At 32.6% G+C, this 12,787-nt stretch overlaps 1 protein-coding gene across 1 annotated transcript in view; it reads left to right on the forward strand.

Moving 5' to 3' along the window:
* Positions 1-12,787, forward strand: part of LOC124369166 (calcium/calmodulin-dependent protein kinase kinase 2) — a 191,778-nt gene that overhangs the window by 108,656 nt on the left and 70,335 nt on the right. The window contains exons 4-5 of the mRNA XM_046826961.1: positions 1,811-2,023; positions 9,372-9,480. Of these exons, the coding sequence (XP_046682917.1) occupies positions 1,811-2,023; positions 9,372-9,480 (322 nt within the window). The remainder of the gene's footprint in view (positions 1-1,810; positions 2,024-9,371; positions 9,481-12,787) is intronic.

Consider the following 12,787-nt stretch of genomic DNA (forward strand, 5'->3'; position numbering starts at 1 on the left):
AGTTAAAATACACCGGTAACCGTGTATATTTTCACACAAAAGGAAACAACCAATTAAACAGTAATTGGAATGATTTTAACCGGAAAATTATTTTGTGCCCTGTAATAGGCCTGGCCATTTGGCTCCCAGCGGCTGCGTTGCACGCCGGCACGGTAAACATTACATTAATTGTTTGTAATCTGGTACAAGCTACATTTAAATAAAGATAAGCTTGTGTCGGCAACGAAATCGATGTGCCAGCCATTAGTCCGGCCAATCAATACGTGCAACTAGCCTACTAATACACGTGAACCATTATGTCTTTATTTAAGATATTAAGATACTCATTTTACATATTTGTAACTAAAGAATATAAGGGCAAAATATGTTTCTAATTTTGTAACTTTTTGGGGATGCATATTGATGCCCTTTTATGCGTGAGTGTAAAAATAAATCTGTTTACTTAGTTGTTTTGAATTTTTTTTAGTTTTTTTAGTTCGTTGTTTGTGATCCAGTCTATACGAGGTTGTTATCGGATCTTACTGAGAAATCCTAAGGTGTTCGTGATGATCAAACTTAAGATCAACCTAATTAGCAGGTTGTAATATCAGGCCTTACCCTGAAATTCTAATGTATGCGTGGGGGTATACATGACTCTAATACAAAGCACATTCTCTAACGTAATTTAAATATAACGTTGTTCCCTCTGTAACCCTCTATTTATGAAAGGTCCATAATTCACTTTCATATAATTGATTTGTTTATTCCGGAGTTTTCAAAATTAGGAGTATAGCTTATTTCCAGATTTACTTGCTATTGCTTAGTCAAAATTAAGCCTGGTTGATACTTTTGAATGCGTACTTGTTTTCCAGAAAACTTTGTACTATATGATTTTTTTTATAATCTAGTGTCTAATGTTTTTTTAAACAATAGAGGAACACTATCAATGACTCTATGCTCCTAGTGGGTTCGGCAGTGATTTTTTATAAGCAGTATATTTCATGCCCATTTTTTTATTTTTGCAATTTATAAACTACGATCCATACTGATGTGTTAATTGGTAGGTTACAACATTTTTAGAACTTAAGTTTATCTGAAGTGATAAACAATATTTTATTTATATTAAACTCATATATTCGTCAACTTTACGAACCTACTGACCTTTAAGCATCAAATGTTGTAACTGACAAGCAAGCACTTTGCTCATGTACTTCCGATCAATATAACAAGTTAAAGATTGCTCTAAATTGCAGCTAAAAACTAATTACTTGTACTCTATTCATATGAGCGTAGTCCCTAAGGGATTACGGACTTTTCCTGACCCAAAAGCTCTCACACGCGTACTCACAACACTCACCGCCGGTCACAGCCCTTCTGATTGTGTCGTCGACTGTGTTCCAGATGTGCAATAACCCGTTTTGTTAGTTCAGATTCATTACATTTATTTAATTAAATTTTATTATATAGGTAATATTCAAACCAAATTCAATAAAATCAAAACACAATGCACTTATGAAATAGAAAAGCTTGCATTTTAATGTATATGGCTTTGTAAAAAGTCTTACTACTTTAACTTATGATTACATGTGTGATGTTTATACTCTTTTTCGTTTTTTTCCATATCATATTTCATAAAACTATTTGAATTTATTAAACAGCTTAAAAAGGATTTTCTATACGCCATAGCACCAGTTGATGATGATGATTGTGGTAGTCAGTTGTGAGAGTTTGGGTGTTTTGTAAAAGTCTAAATCCTTCAGAGGCCACGGACAGAGTTATTTACATCTCTTAAAAAATATTGGCTAATATAGTTTGTATGTACTCTGTGCAGACGATCTGCAGTAGAAGAGGAGCTGCCTGTAGTTGATCAAACCACGTATCAAAATGCAGCGGCCACGAAGAGCGCAGAGCGTCTGCTTCCAGTGGAAACTTCTGCGAGCGAAAAGGAGCAAGATTTGGTGTCCGCGGCGGCAGGCATTTCTCTGGGCCATACCCAGAGGCCTATCTACCCGAATGTGCCCTTCTCGCCCTATTCATCTCCTAGGTACATTTGCGCTTTTTATGACTAGTCTATATCAAATTTACATTTCCGCCACTATAATAATACACTACTATAATACACCATCCAATTCACTTAAAAAATAAATACGATATCTTGTTTAGATCTTTAGATTGATATATTTTATTGTTACGTCAGTGATAAAATTACGTAATAGACGTCTAAACTTATTGTCTTTAACTTAGTAAGGAACGTAAAAACAATGTTTAACAATTTAGGTTTTGAATGAGCTCTGTTGTGCGGTCTGCCATATATCCTCAATAGTGTCAAATCAGTTATTAAACCTAAATGGAATGCAGTAGTAATAACAAATATCTCCTTATACGTTATACTATGGAAGACACAACGGAACTATGAACTATACAAACCTAGCTGTTATGCCTATATTTCAGAATACACAGATAGTGAGATTTTGTAGAATAACCCTCCATAGACCGACATCAGAATTCACGGAGTTAACTCTTGGGGTTAGTTTACACGTGGCACTACCGCTGGCCCTTGATGCGCGGCCCTAGAGTTACATCGTGTCCTGCAGATATTGAGATATTGTAGAATAACCCTCCATAGACCGACATCAGTATTCACGGAGTTAACTCTTGGGGTTAGTTTACACTTGGCACTACCGCTGGCCCTTGATGCGCGGCCCTAGAGTTACATCGTGTCCTGCAGATATTGAGATATTGTGTAGAATAACCCTCCATAGACCGACATCAGTATTCACGGAGTTAACTCTTGGGGTTAGTTTACACGTGGCACTACCGCTGGCCCTTGATGCGCGGCCCTAGAGTTACATCGTGTCCTGCAGATATTGAGATATTGTAGAATAACCCTCCATAGACCGACATCAGTATTCACGGAGTTAACTCTTGGGGTTAGTTTACACTTGGCACTACCGCTGGCCCTTGATGCGCGGCCCTAGAGTTACATCGTGTCCTGCAGATAGTGAGATATTGTAGAATAACCCTCCATAGACCGACATCAGTATTCACGGAGTTAACTCTTGGAGTTAGTTTACACGTGACACTGCCGCTGGTCTTGTAATTGTGAAATAAAATAAAATGGTGTTTGAAGAAATGGTTTAGGGCTTTAAAAAGAAGTGTTGAAATTTCATGACTGGTGAGTTATTTATTTACAATGTAAAGTGAATTTTATATATTTGATCTTTCTATTTTCGTTAGAACAAACATTAATATATAATATTTTATCACTTCAACAATTGCCATAAACATAATTTTTAATGTAAAATCTTACCCAGTCAAGCTTATGCGTGATAAGAGTCACAGATAAAGATATGTCAGCTGAAAGTCCACGAATGTGTGTATTATTGAGCTTACTAAACTTAGTAAGCAGCAAGTTTTATTTTTATTGTGCAGCAAGTCATTTAATTGAAGCTTAATAGATAATGTAATAAAGTAGTTGTCCAGTTTTATATCATAAAACACCAAATTAAACGGCATATCCTGATAGTGTATTCTTACTAGTTAGAAAAGGTTCCATCAATTCTCCCTCCACGAACATTCTTTGGAACGTAGAGTAAAAGTAATATAGGTAAATGAAAATTAAAATGAAGGGCAGTGAGGAACATTATACATTACTATCAGTTACCAATTGGCTTCAAACACTATTTCCTGCAGCATAATATGGCCAAGGTCATATTCTTTGTAAGTGGCCAATAATTCCTGAGATAATTGATTCTCACTGGAATTTCTATTCCAACTTCTATTGCGGTAAAAACGCCTCTACTGTCAGCCACCCTTATTTATATCCGGTCTAATGCATATTTAAGTTGCCTTGTTTTCCCAATCAAGAAAATATATACAATCATAGGGCTGAAAAGTCTTCTTCGGTCAAAAACCTAAAAGCGTCTACTTCTATTTATAGTAATCTACTTGCGGTCTAAGGTCCTTGTTGTGCTGGTATTATTCTATTGAGAGCACAACATACATATGTATAAAATTTAAATTTTCTAGACAGCGGAAAGTTAAAAACAAAATCCAGTTCATCTAGAGGTTGCAACCTTATGGATGTTTGATCCTTACGAAAATGCTTTAGATTTTCTTTTTAAGCGATGACGCATACGTGTGCTAAAGTCAAATGTAGTGCGTGGCTTAAGATTACGTTAGAAAGCCACGATAGGCAACATGCATAACATCTACTTAGTTTTAAATATATAACATACTGACAGATAAAACCGATCGTACGTTTTCTGGAGAGAAATCGTCCAAAAAGGCAAACACTCATAAAACTCCAAAATAATTGCCCTCTTGTAAATATTTTTCTTAATTGGTTTTGGGTAACTACTCCATAATTTTTATTGGCATTTTATACATATTTTCACTGTTACTACATACTCTGTGATCTAAAATGTATTAATCTCATATTTAATCAAATCGGTTATAGACTAATAAATATATGATTCATAGTTTTTTCTTCCGCAAAATAATAAATTAACTAAAAATATTATCGGTCATACACATTTAAATATTAAATTTTTATAACGTTTAGTATTATAGTATTTATGGAATTTTAATTGTAGCTATTATTATTACACTTGTATTTAAACATATTGTTTAGTTTTCTTGTCACACAATACCATTCTGGGAAGTTGATGTGAAACTAATTGAAGAGTAAACATGCCCCTTCAATACTTATCCATATTGGATTTTATAATCAACCATTATACTGATCTCTGGTGCAGTGTATAAAAGTTATAATCTAGAAATCAAAGGTATCACGGTTTATTTGTATTACAGTATTCAGAGAACTAGTTAGTATTGGAAAGTCGCCAATAAATAAGTTCCGCAGCAGTTGGGAAAGACCGTTGACGGCCAGCTGCTGAATTTGAAATGCTTTTTTATTTAAAAGAATTATAAACATAGCAGGTAGTCTTATACGAATTAGCGTAAAAGAAGAAACAGAAAAGCTACATATTTGGGTAATAGAGGCAAAGAGGCGGTTCCCTATTGGGCGTCCGGGTGTTATAAAGATATACAGGTCGCAACCCATCTTTCCTTCTCGTGTAAAATTGAAATGTTATAGTTTGTATTAATGTAGATTGCTATTAAATAAAATGTTACGTATACTTCTAGCGATATTCTTGGTGATAATTATCTACCGGGGTAAACATTATTAAGAAAAGTAATAATTTTACAGCTGCTTAGACTATATTGAAAATTGTAGTTAAATTAATTAAACATGTGGTTATACTGTCATAAAACTATGTTTGTACAGAACAGTTGATTACAATTTTTATGGCTTTAGAAGTTAACTCAACCCTTCAACTACTAAAAAACTTAAATTAATAATAAAAAAATTGACGTTTATTAATTGAGATAAAACCTATCCTGTCTTTTACTTTAGGCAAAACAATACTTATGTACAAAAAATAATTGGTTGAAATTGGTTGAGTGATAATCGAACATCGTGATACGAGATTTTTTACCTTATACTATTATTATAACACGTGAAGTAGAGGATAGATTTCTGTCCTTGAAAAGTAGTGTCCTATTCTTAAAAAAATATGACAAATGTCCGAAATCATATTATTTTTTTAAATCTTTCATCGTCAATAATAAACTTAAAAAAGAATCTTTTTATATGTATAACTCTTGCTCACGAACAATGGAAAGAAGCATAATATAATAACTAAATTTTAATCCAGTACTTATTCGCTCTAATTGCTTATACATATTTTAATGGCTTCCCACAAATTTCCAAACGATACATATATAGTTGTAGACAAAATTAAGTTATGAGAACATGATTTCCATTATTAATACCTCAATGTAAATCTGGAGAAACTCTAAAATGTGAGTAGTGAGATGTTCTCAGAATAGGAATATGCTCACTGCCCAGCCCGTCTGTAGATGACAGTGACAGCTTCTGATTTTACTTGTCTTAAGTTGTCATTCTCAGCTTGGTACAAACATATTGTATGCATAACACAAAGGCGTTTGTATAGTGTGGAATATTAACGATGTGTTTTAACTATGCCACCGTTGAATAAACCTACGAATTATCGTGTGTAAAAAATTTCAATGTAAATTTTGATTGAAATTTTATAGATATTCAAAAATACGTATTTTAATTCAAGTATTTTCTTTTGTATTACAATACAAAAGCTCCGCCAGGGTCATTTAAAATTTCATATGTTAACTTTAAACTTAAATTGTTTTATATTATTTTTATTCGGTGCATCTACGACCACAATAAATCCTGTTCTCATGGCGACTTATAATAATAGAGACATGGACGTGTTTGACTTTTCTGTATCAGAAGCCGTTAGCAGGAAACCGATTGCCTTTTATTCCTGCAAGAGCAATGGTAGTGATAAGGAATTACTGAGACTCGGAATTAGTTCATACCATTCTCTTTTTGCTCAACCTTAAATTGTTGAGGGCATTTTGTCTAGAAATCTTAAAAAGTAGTTACACTACCTACTTGTGCATCTGGTAACCATCGTGAGATTGTAAATTAGCGACATTTTGTGATACACATGATTATGGTTAAGCTGACTGATAACCTCGTCCTAGTCATTTTTCAGTCTGTTTTGAAGCATACTGTTATCGATAACTCGGAAGGATTCTACTGCAGTAAATTTACGAGCTTGATATCCCTTAGGTGCTATTTAATGGATGCACTTAACCACATAACCTAAGTTAACCACAATACACATCGACTTTATCTAGGCGGTTAACAAAATCAGCCACTGCTGTCTCATTTCATAATTTAAGTAGCATAGGATAATCCGTCTAATGTTTCACTATCTCTCATGCTATCTCTTTTATCTAAATGTGTACGTTCGCCTCACATCTAGCCTTCTGTGTACATTCTGGTAACGTCAAAGATCACGCTTGGGGCCTTTGCTGTTCTTAATTTTTAATTTTAGTTTCAATTCACTATGATTGAGTGTTATTGTAAGTGGATTTAAATGAAGAACTAAAGTTGATTTCTTCTAATAATATAACCATTATACCACTGTACATAAATAAAGCTAATTACTTACATCAACAAATAAACATCATCTGAGGCAGTTTTCATTTGATGGTGCATGTCTATTTATAAATCTGATATTAAAATTGAACTTTCTCTATTTACTTTTACATCACCTATGTACTCTCGTTATTCTATAATTAGTGGAGGATGGTAGCCACCCTTAACTTAGCCGTAGCGTGTTTTAACTACATGATTATAGGCGATTTTGGAAACGCCCTCTTAGAGGATTTGTATCACAACAATCGGGTTCATTCAAACCTGATATCTTTCATTTTCCCATATCTCGTTAAAAATCCAGTGTCCTTCAGATGACGATGTCGCACAATGACATTCAGATAAAAAATTGTGTCTTGTGGAGCGCGCAGCTAGATGAGGTGAATGATCTGATTTTATTTTCCGATGGGAAATGAACAAGATCAATTGGACATGTAGAACCCTGAAAGTTATTTTTTATGAAAAATTAAAAGGCGATGGCTAAATATGAAGGTATTTGGTACCAAATCATCATTTTCTTGAGGTTGTTTGGTTGACCTAATCAGGAAATTTGATGGTATCGCTTTGTTGTTGGTTATGTTTATCTGATATTTGAGCTATCTGTGATTGGCTGATTTATTTTCTTAAATAAGTAATAATTTTGTATATTATGCATTAAACGTTACGCGGAAAGTGGTTGCATGACATAATGAATGCAGCGAGTTTTTTGTATTGTCTAGACAGTGTTGCGTCGGCTAAGGATTCCTTATTTTTTTGCTAATTCCTCAAAACAAATCTTCAGAATTCTGTTATTGCCCTTATTCGCTACCTTGTTTATGTTTCTAATGGCTTCCCTAAACATCTTTTGACTGTCATAATTATTTAGGATATACTTAATAAGTTTGATTCTGTTTATCCAATCGACTTTTGATCAATCTGTAACAGTTCAGTGGGAATCGGACATTTATTCAATGAAACCGTGAGTTACTTTAACATTGCTAACATTTTGACAGAGTTAGGAGCACAAAATTGGAATCTAGAGTACTCCTGCTGTACAAAAAGGCAGGTGAAAGGTCGTAAGTTTCTGTGTAAAGGGTTTGAAATGCTACGAAAATCGCCAAATATAAAGATAATCAGTCCTTGAAACTGGGCCTGTCTGCTTTCAATGTAAAACCAATAAAAATGTGATCTCGTAAAAATAATAAAAATTAAAGTGTTTATAAAAAAAATTATGAAATTATTCAAGTAATTTGTATTGTTATTAAAAATAATTTTAAAGATTTTTATTATTTAGTTTTGTATAAATTTATAATTGTATTTCAAGTTAATAATTTTGTTTTCTTCGATAAATAACTTTTTAATTATGAAATAAGACAACCAGCAGTAGGTTTGCTATATCAATTGTTTTTATGCATATATAGTAAAAATATATAAAAAATATTTATTTTAATACATTAAAAGGTTTTAACAAAAATCTTAAAATTACATTTCATACCTTATTTGCCATAGAGATAATGAACGAATTTTATATTAGTATTTATAAAATACATAAGATGACCTTTAAAGTGGATATTTCTTCTCTGTTTTATTGTGTAATCCCAAAGGTAGCATGATTAAAAAGCACTATAGAGTGTTGTGGCTTTATAACTAACTTAACTCATTAACTGGAGGTAAGCTGTATTAAACAGGTTCATTACTTTGTTTCATTTGTAGGTATGTCACATAATCGATGTGGTAACTATGTGCGAAAATAACTTGAATATCTTTACCCATTATATTACTCTAAAATAATGTTTTATTGAATTCTGTGTGTTACCAATCATAATACTTTCGAATTGGGTGTATGCTGTGGCCGGTCATATTACTCGAAATGACGATTCATCTCATTTGTGATATCGCCACCCATATTACTCAATTTAATTTATAATTTTTATAATTATAATTAGATTAGCCTACTGGTTTTTACTATTATACTATACATCCGGTATTGATATATTCTTCGAGTAGGCCTTGGAACTAGTCGACGGGGTTGTTTTTCAGAAACCTACTAGCTAATGTTGTTAGTAAGTTGCCTTGCTAACTAATATCACTCATTTCTCCTATCACATTATTTTCCCGTCGGCCTGTATAGGGCCATACCTCTTAACTGAACACCTTATTTCCATCATATAAAATTCCCTTTTCTATTAGGTGGTTATAAAATATCATAATATCTACAATTTAGATATTCCTACATCTTAGATATTCATTATACCAAAGCTGATTCTAACATCAGTATGTTTTTGGTTAAGAATGCTTGCTTTAGACTGTTAATATTGTTAATTTAAAAGTATAATACACGTCAATATAAAATACGGTGTTACAGATGTGCCCGACGTCGGACACCACTCAAGGAGAGCAGGAGAGTCAGCATCGACAAGTCCGGAAGCTTCTTACAACTCAACCAATACCGGCTTATGGATTCAATAGGACAAGTCAGTAAAACTTATTATAACATTTATCGTATTTCTTTTAGATACCATGCCCCTTTATCTTCCATAAATAACTGATCAGTGTTATTGAAACTTGTCCTAAAGGTTTCTGGTGATTTTTATGTTATTATTTGAAGTACCGTACTTCGACTTTAATTTGATTACAGTGGTAGGAATGGCTTGATCGGTTAGTACCTAAAGAACGAAGTAAAAATTTACCATTAGTTATTGTTGAGTGTTACATTTCAAATATACAATAAGTTTTACCCTAGGGATTTTACGTCTCTAATATGTAGGGGAACAATAACAGTACATCCACAACTCCGGTAAATAAATAAAAATATGATGAATGATTTGGTGACAGAAGCCGCTTCCATAACTCATTAAACCATATTTTATTCATCTCTATACGTTATGTTCCAGTACTACCAAGAAGTGCTAAGATTATTCCATTAAAAAGAAATAATCAAACTGTCAATATTATATTCGGAAATTACATAGAGTTAGGGTTTATAAATCAGAAAATTAGTAATAGGGTAAACTCTCAATCTGGGAGTAAACCTGTCGTAACCTTTAAGAGGATCAAGGAAACGCTTCTCATATTTAATACTTTGAAGATTAACGCAAGCTACTCAATGTTGAGTCTGTTTATGTATTTTTGTAATATGATTTATACGACTTCTTTTTTAACTATTTATTGCTCCAAAGGTTTTTGACCTTACTTTCAGCTAATATATGCTTTATCATACAATTTATACTTTCCGAATATTTAAATTTAAAGTCATCTGCATCAAACTAATTTTTCTGAATTTGTATGTGTGCTGAAATTTTGTTTTGTCTTAAATGCTCAAAAAACGAGTTTTGTACATAATTTGAATTATATAAATTATTGAAAATGTAGATCAGAAAGAATAGATAGAAAAACTATCTAAAACAATAAACAACGTGTAAGTCACCCAGGATTCAAACGTGAAGTATTGTTTTGACATGCAGGCAACTATGATGTTCCAATTATGTTGTTCCACAGAATTCTAGTTGTGGTTATCCTAAGTAGCTGAAAAATAAAGTATGAAAATAATAGCATCCCGCTCCTGGAGACGCACAGAATTCACTACCTCCAATTCCAAGCTATAATAGATGATAATCTCCTCTTTTGCATCAGTGAAACCTCCAACGGGTAAACCGTATCACCAATTTTTATTGTAATAACCATCGCTAGCCGATTCATTCCATCGACTTTTATTACATCTACAGGTTTGGAAATATACATTTACATAGAGTAATGTGTTCACCACTGAACATCTAGTAGTCTTCTACTTATCGTGGTTATTTTTGATACGATGTCCGTTTAAGTGTAAAACGAGTAAATACAGAATGCAATATGGATAAAAGAGTCGAAGCAATCTAAAGTTCAATCGTAGACGTTCGCTATCTCCTTAAGTTTAAAACCAGGTCAAAGTGGGGCACCTAATATAAAAAGAGTTTAATAAAATTGCCCACAACACGTTTCCATTATGCTAAAAGCTCTCCACATTCAACAGTAGTGGAATTACAATAACATAATAGTTGTTGGACGATCAACACACCCTCTTACCTACAGCACTTATCATTTATTAAAGCTATTTACGACGTTGGAACCTCCAATCACGTCGTTGTCAAGTCTAGTTGTTTCACCAAACCTGTATTTTTCTCAAAATCCCACTTTTTAGAACTGAAACATTATTTATTTTTCTAGAGATATTACATAACTTTGGGAATTTTGGCTTTATAAGCTCACATTTTAAAATATAATTAAAAGAATATTTTAAGTGTACGTTAGAAACATAAAGATTAGTTATTATGAATTCTGGATTCAACTGTAATAAATTATAAATAAAATACACTCTTTTGTTGATGAAATACTTGTGAAGACATCATTATTAATCTTTTTGTGGAAACCTGAATATTTTTACTTTCACTTTCTTACAAATAAAAATCTTGCTTGGCTTATAGTGAAGTTTTGTGAAACCATAGCCAACATATTAATATTGGATAGTTAAATGGAACTAAAGAATCGAGCCCTACAGAGTGGTCTTAATAGATCTATCTATTAAGCTCAGTTCAAAACCATGTTCGTATCTTCAGCTACTTTATACACAGACAGCTTTAGGCTGATTTTTAGCTTAAACCACGTTTTAACTAGTGATATAGTGGCTGCAGGAAATAAATAGTCCAACCAAATACAATTGTGCTATGATGTACACTCAGAGGACCTTCCGGCGTCGCTTCGCTGTTTAATCAAACCTTGCAGATAACTTATCTACTCGTATTTTAATTGTTTCCATTTCACATTGTTAAGGTATGCAAACTAGCAAAGATCACAGTCTAAGAGATGTAAGATACCTACAAATATTCCATAATACAATTTAATTCCACGTTTAATACACAACCGTACACTTACACAAATTGAAGTATAAGCTATTTTAAACTAATATATATATATATATATATATATATATATATATATATATATACATGTAACACCACGTAAATCGAAATGCATTCTTTAATTTTGGCTTTATTGTATTTTAGAAGAAGTATATGATTTTTTTTATATATCCGTATAGTATTCACGTCTTTTTACTTAACCCAGAAAACCACTAAAATATTCTTTAAATTGAAAAGACATTCACGCTTCATTTCCAATTGTGACTAAAAGTTAAACAAAAACTCTAAAATATGTTTTTAACTTAGTTACACGTACATCATCACTTACATGCATATATACAAAATATTTTACAAAAGAGTCTTTGATTAAAATTGCATTATGAAGTGCTGTACGCAAGTTCCAAGTTTTTCAAGGATTGAATAACATCATGAATTAAATTTAATGAAGATGGAGAATAAAACCAATAGTTAAACAAATCTTTTGGAAGTTTCAAATTGTATTAAGAGTCGATGGTCGACTGTCAATAGTATAAAAGACAGATTTGACAAGTTTAACAAGTTCGAGCTCGAGTAAGCCATATTCCTTAAAGTATGTAAGAATAAGAGTATAAATCGTAGTAATATAAAGTGTGGTAGCCCGGAAATGCAATAAACTCTGCATTCGACAAAACAAATGACAGAAAATTAGAGTTGAGGGTCACTATTTCTCTGGAATCCAGAACGCAAATGGGAAATCTCAGGCGTTCTTTATACTTAGATTATTACTATTACGAGTTCAGGATTTCCATAAAAGTACTTTGAGGCATATGAACTTTCAACTGCAGAAATCAAATCTATTTGCTAGACCACCTTGCACATAATGAAAGATCCGTTCTCCCTACGT

The sequence above is a fragment of the Homalodisca vitripennis genome, chromosome X (assembly GCF_021130785.1).
Source record: "Homalodisca vitripennis isolate AUS2020 chromosome X, UT_GWSS_2.1, whole genome shotgun sequence".
Taxonomy (NCBI): domain Eukaryota; kingdom Metazoa; phylum Arthropoda; class Insecta; order Hemiptera; family Cicadellidae; genus Homalodisca; species Homalodisca vitripennis.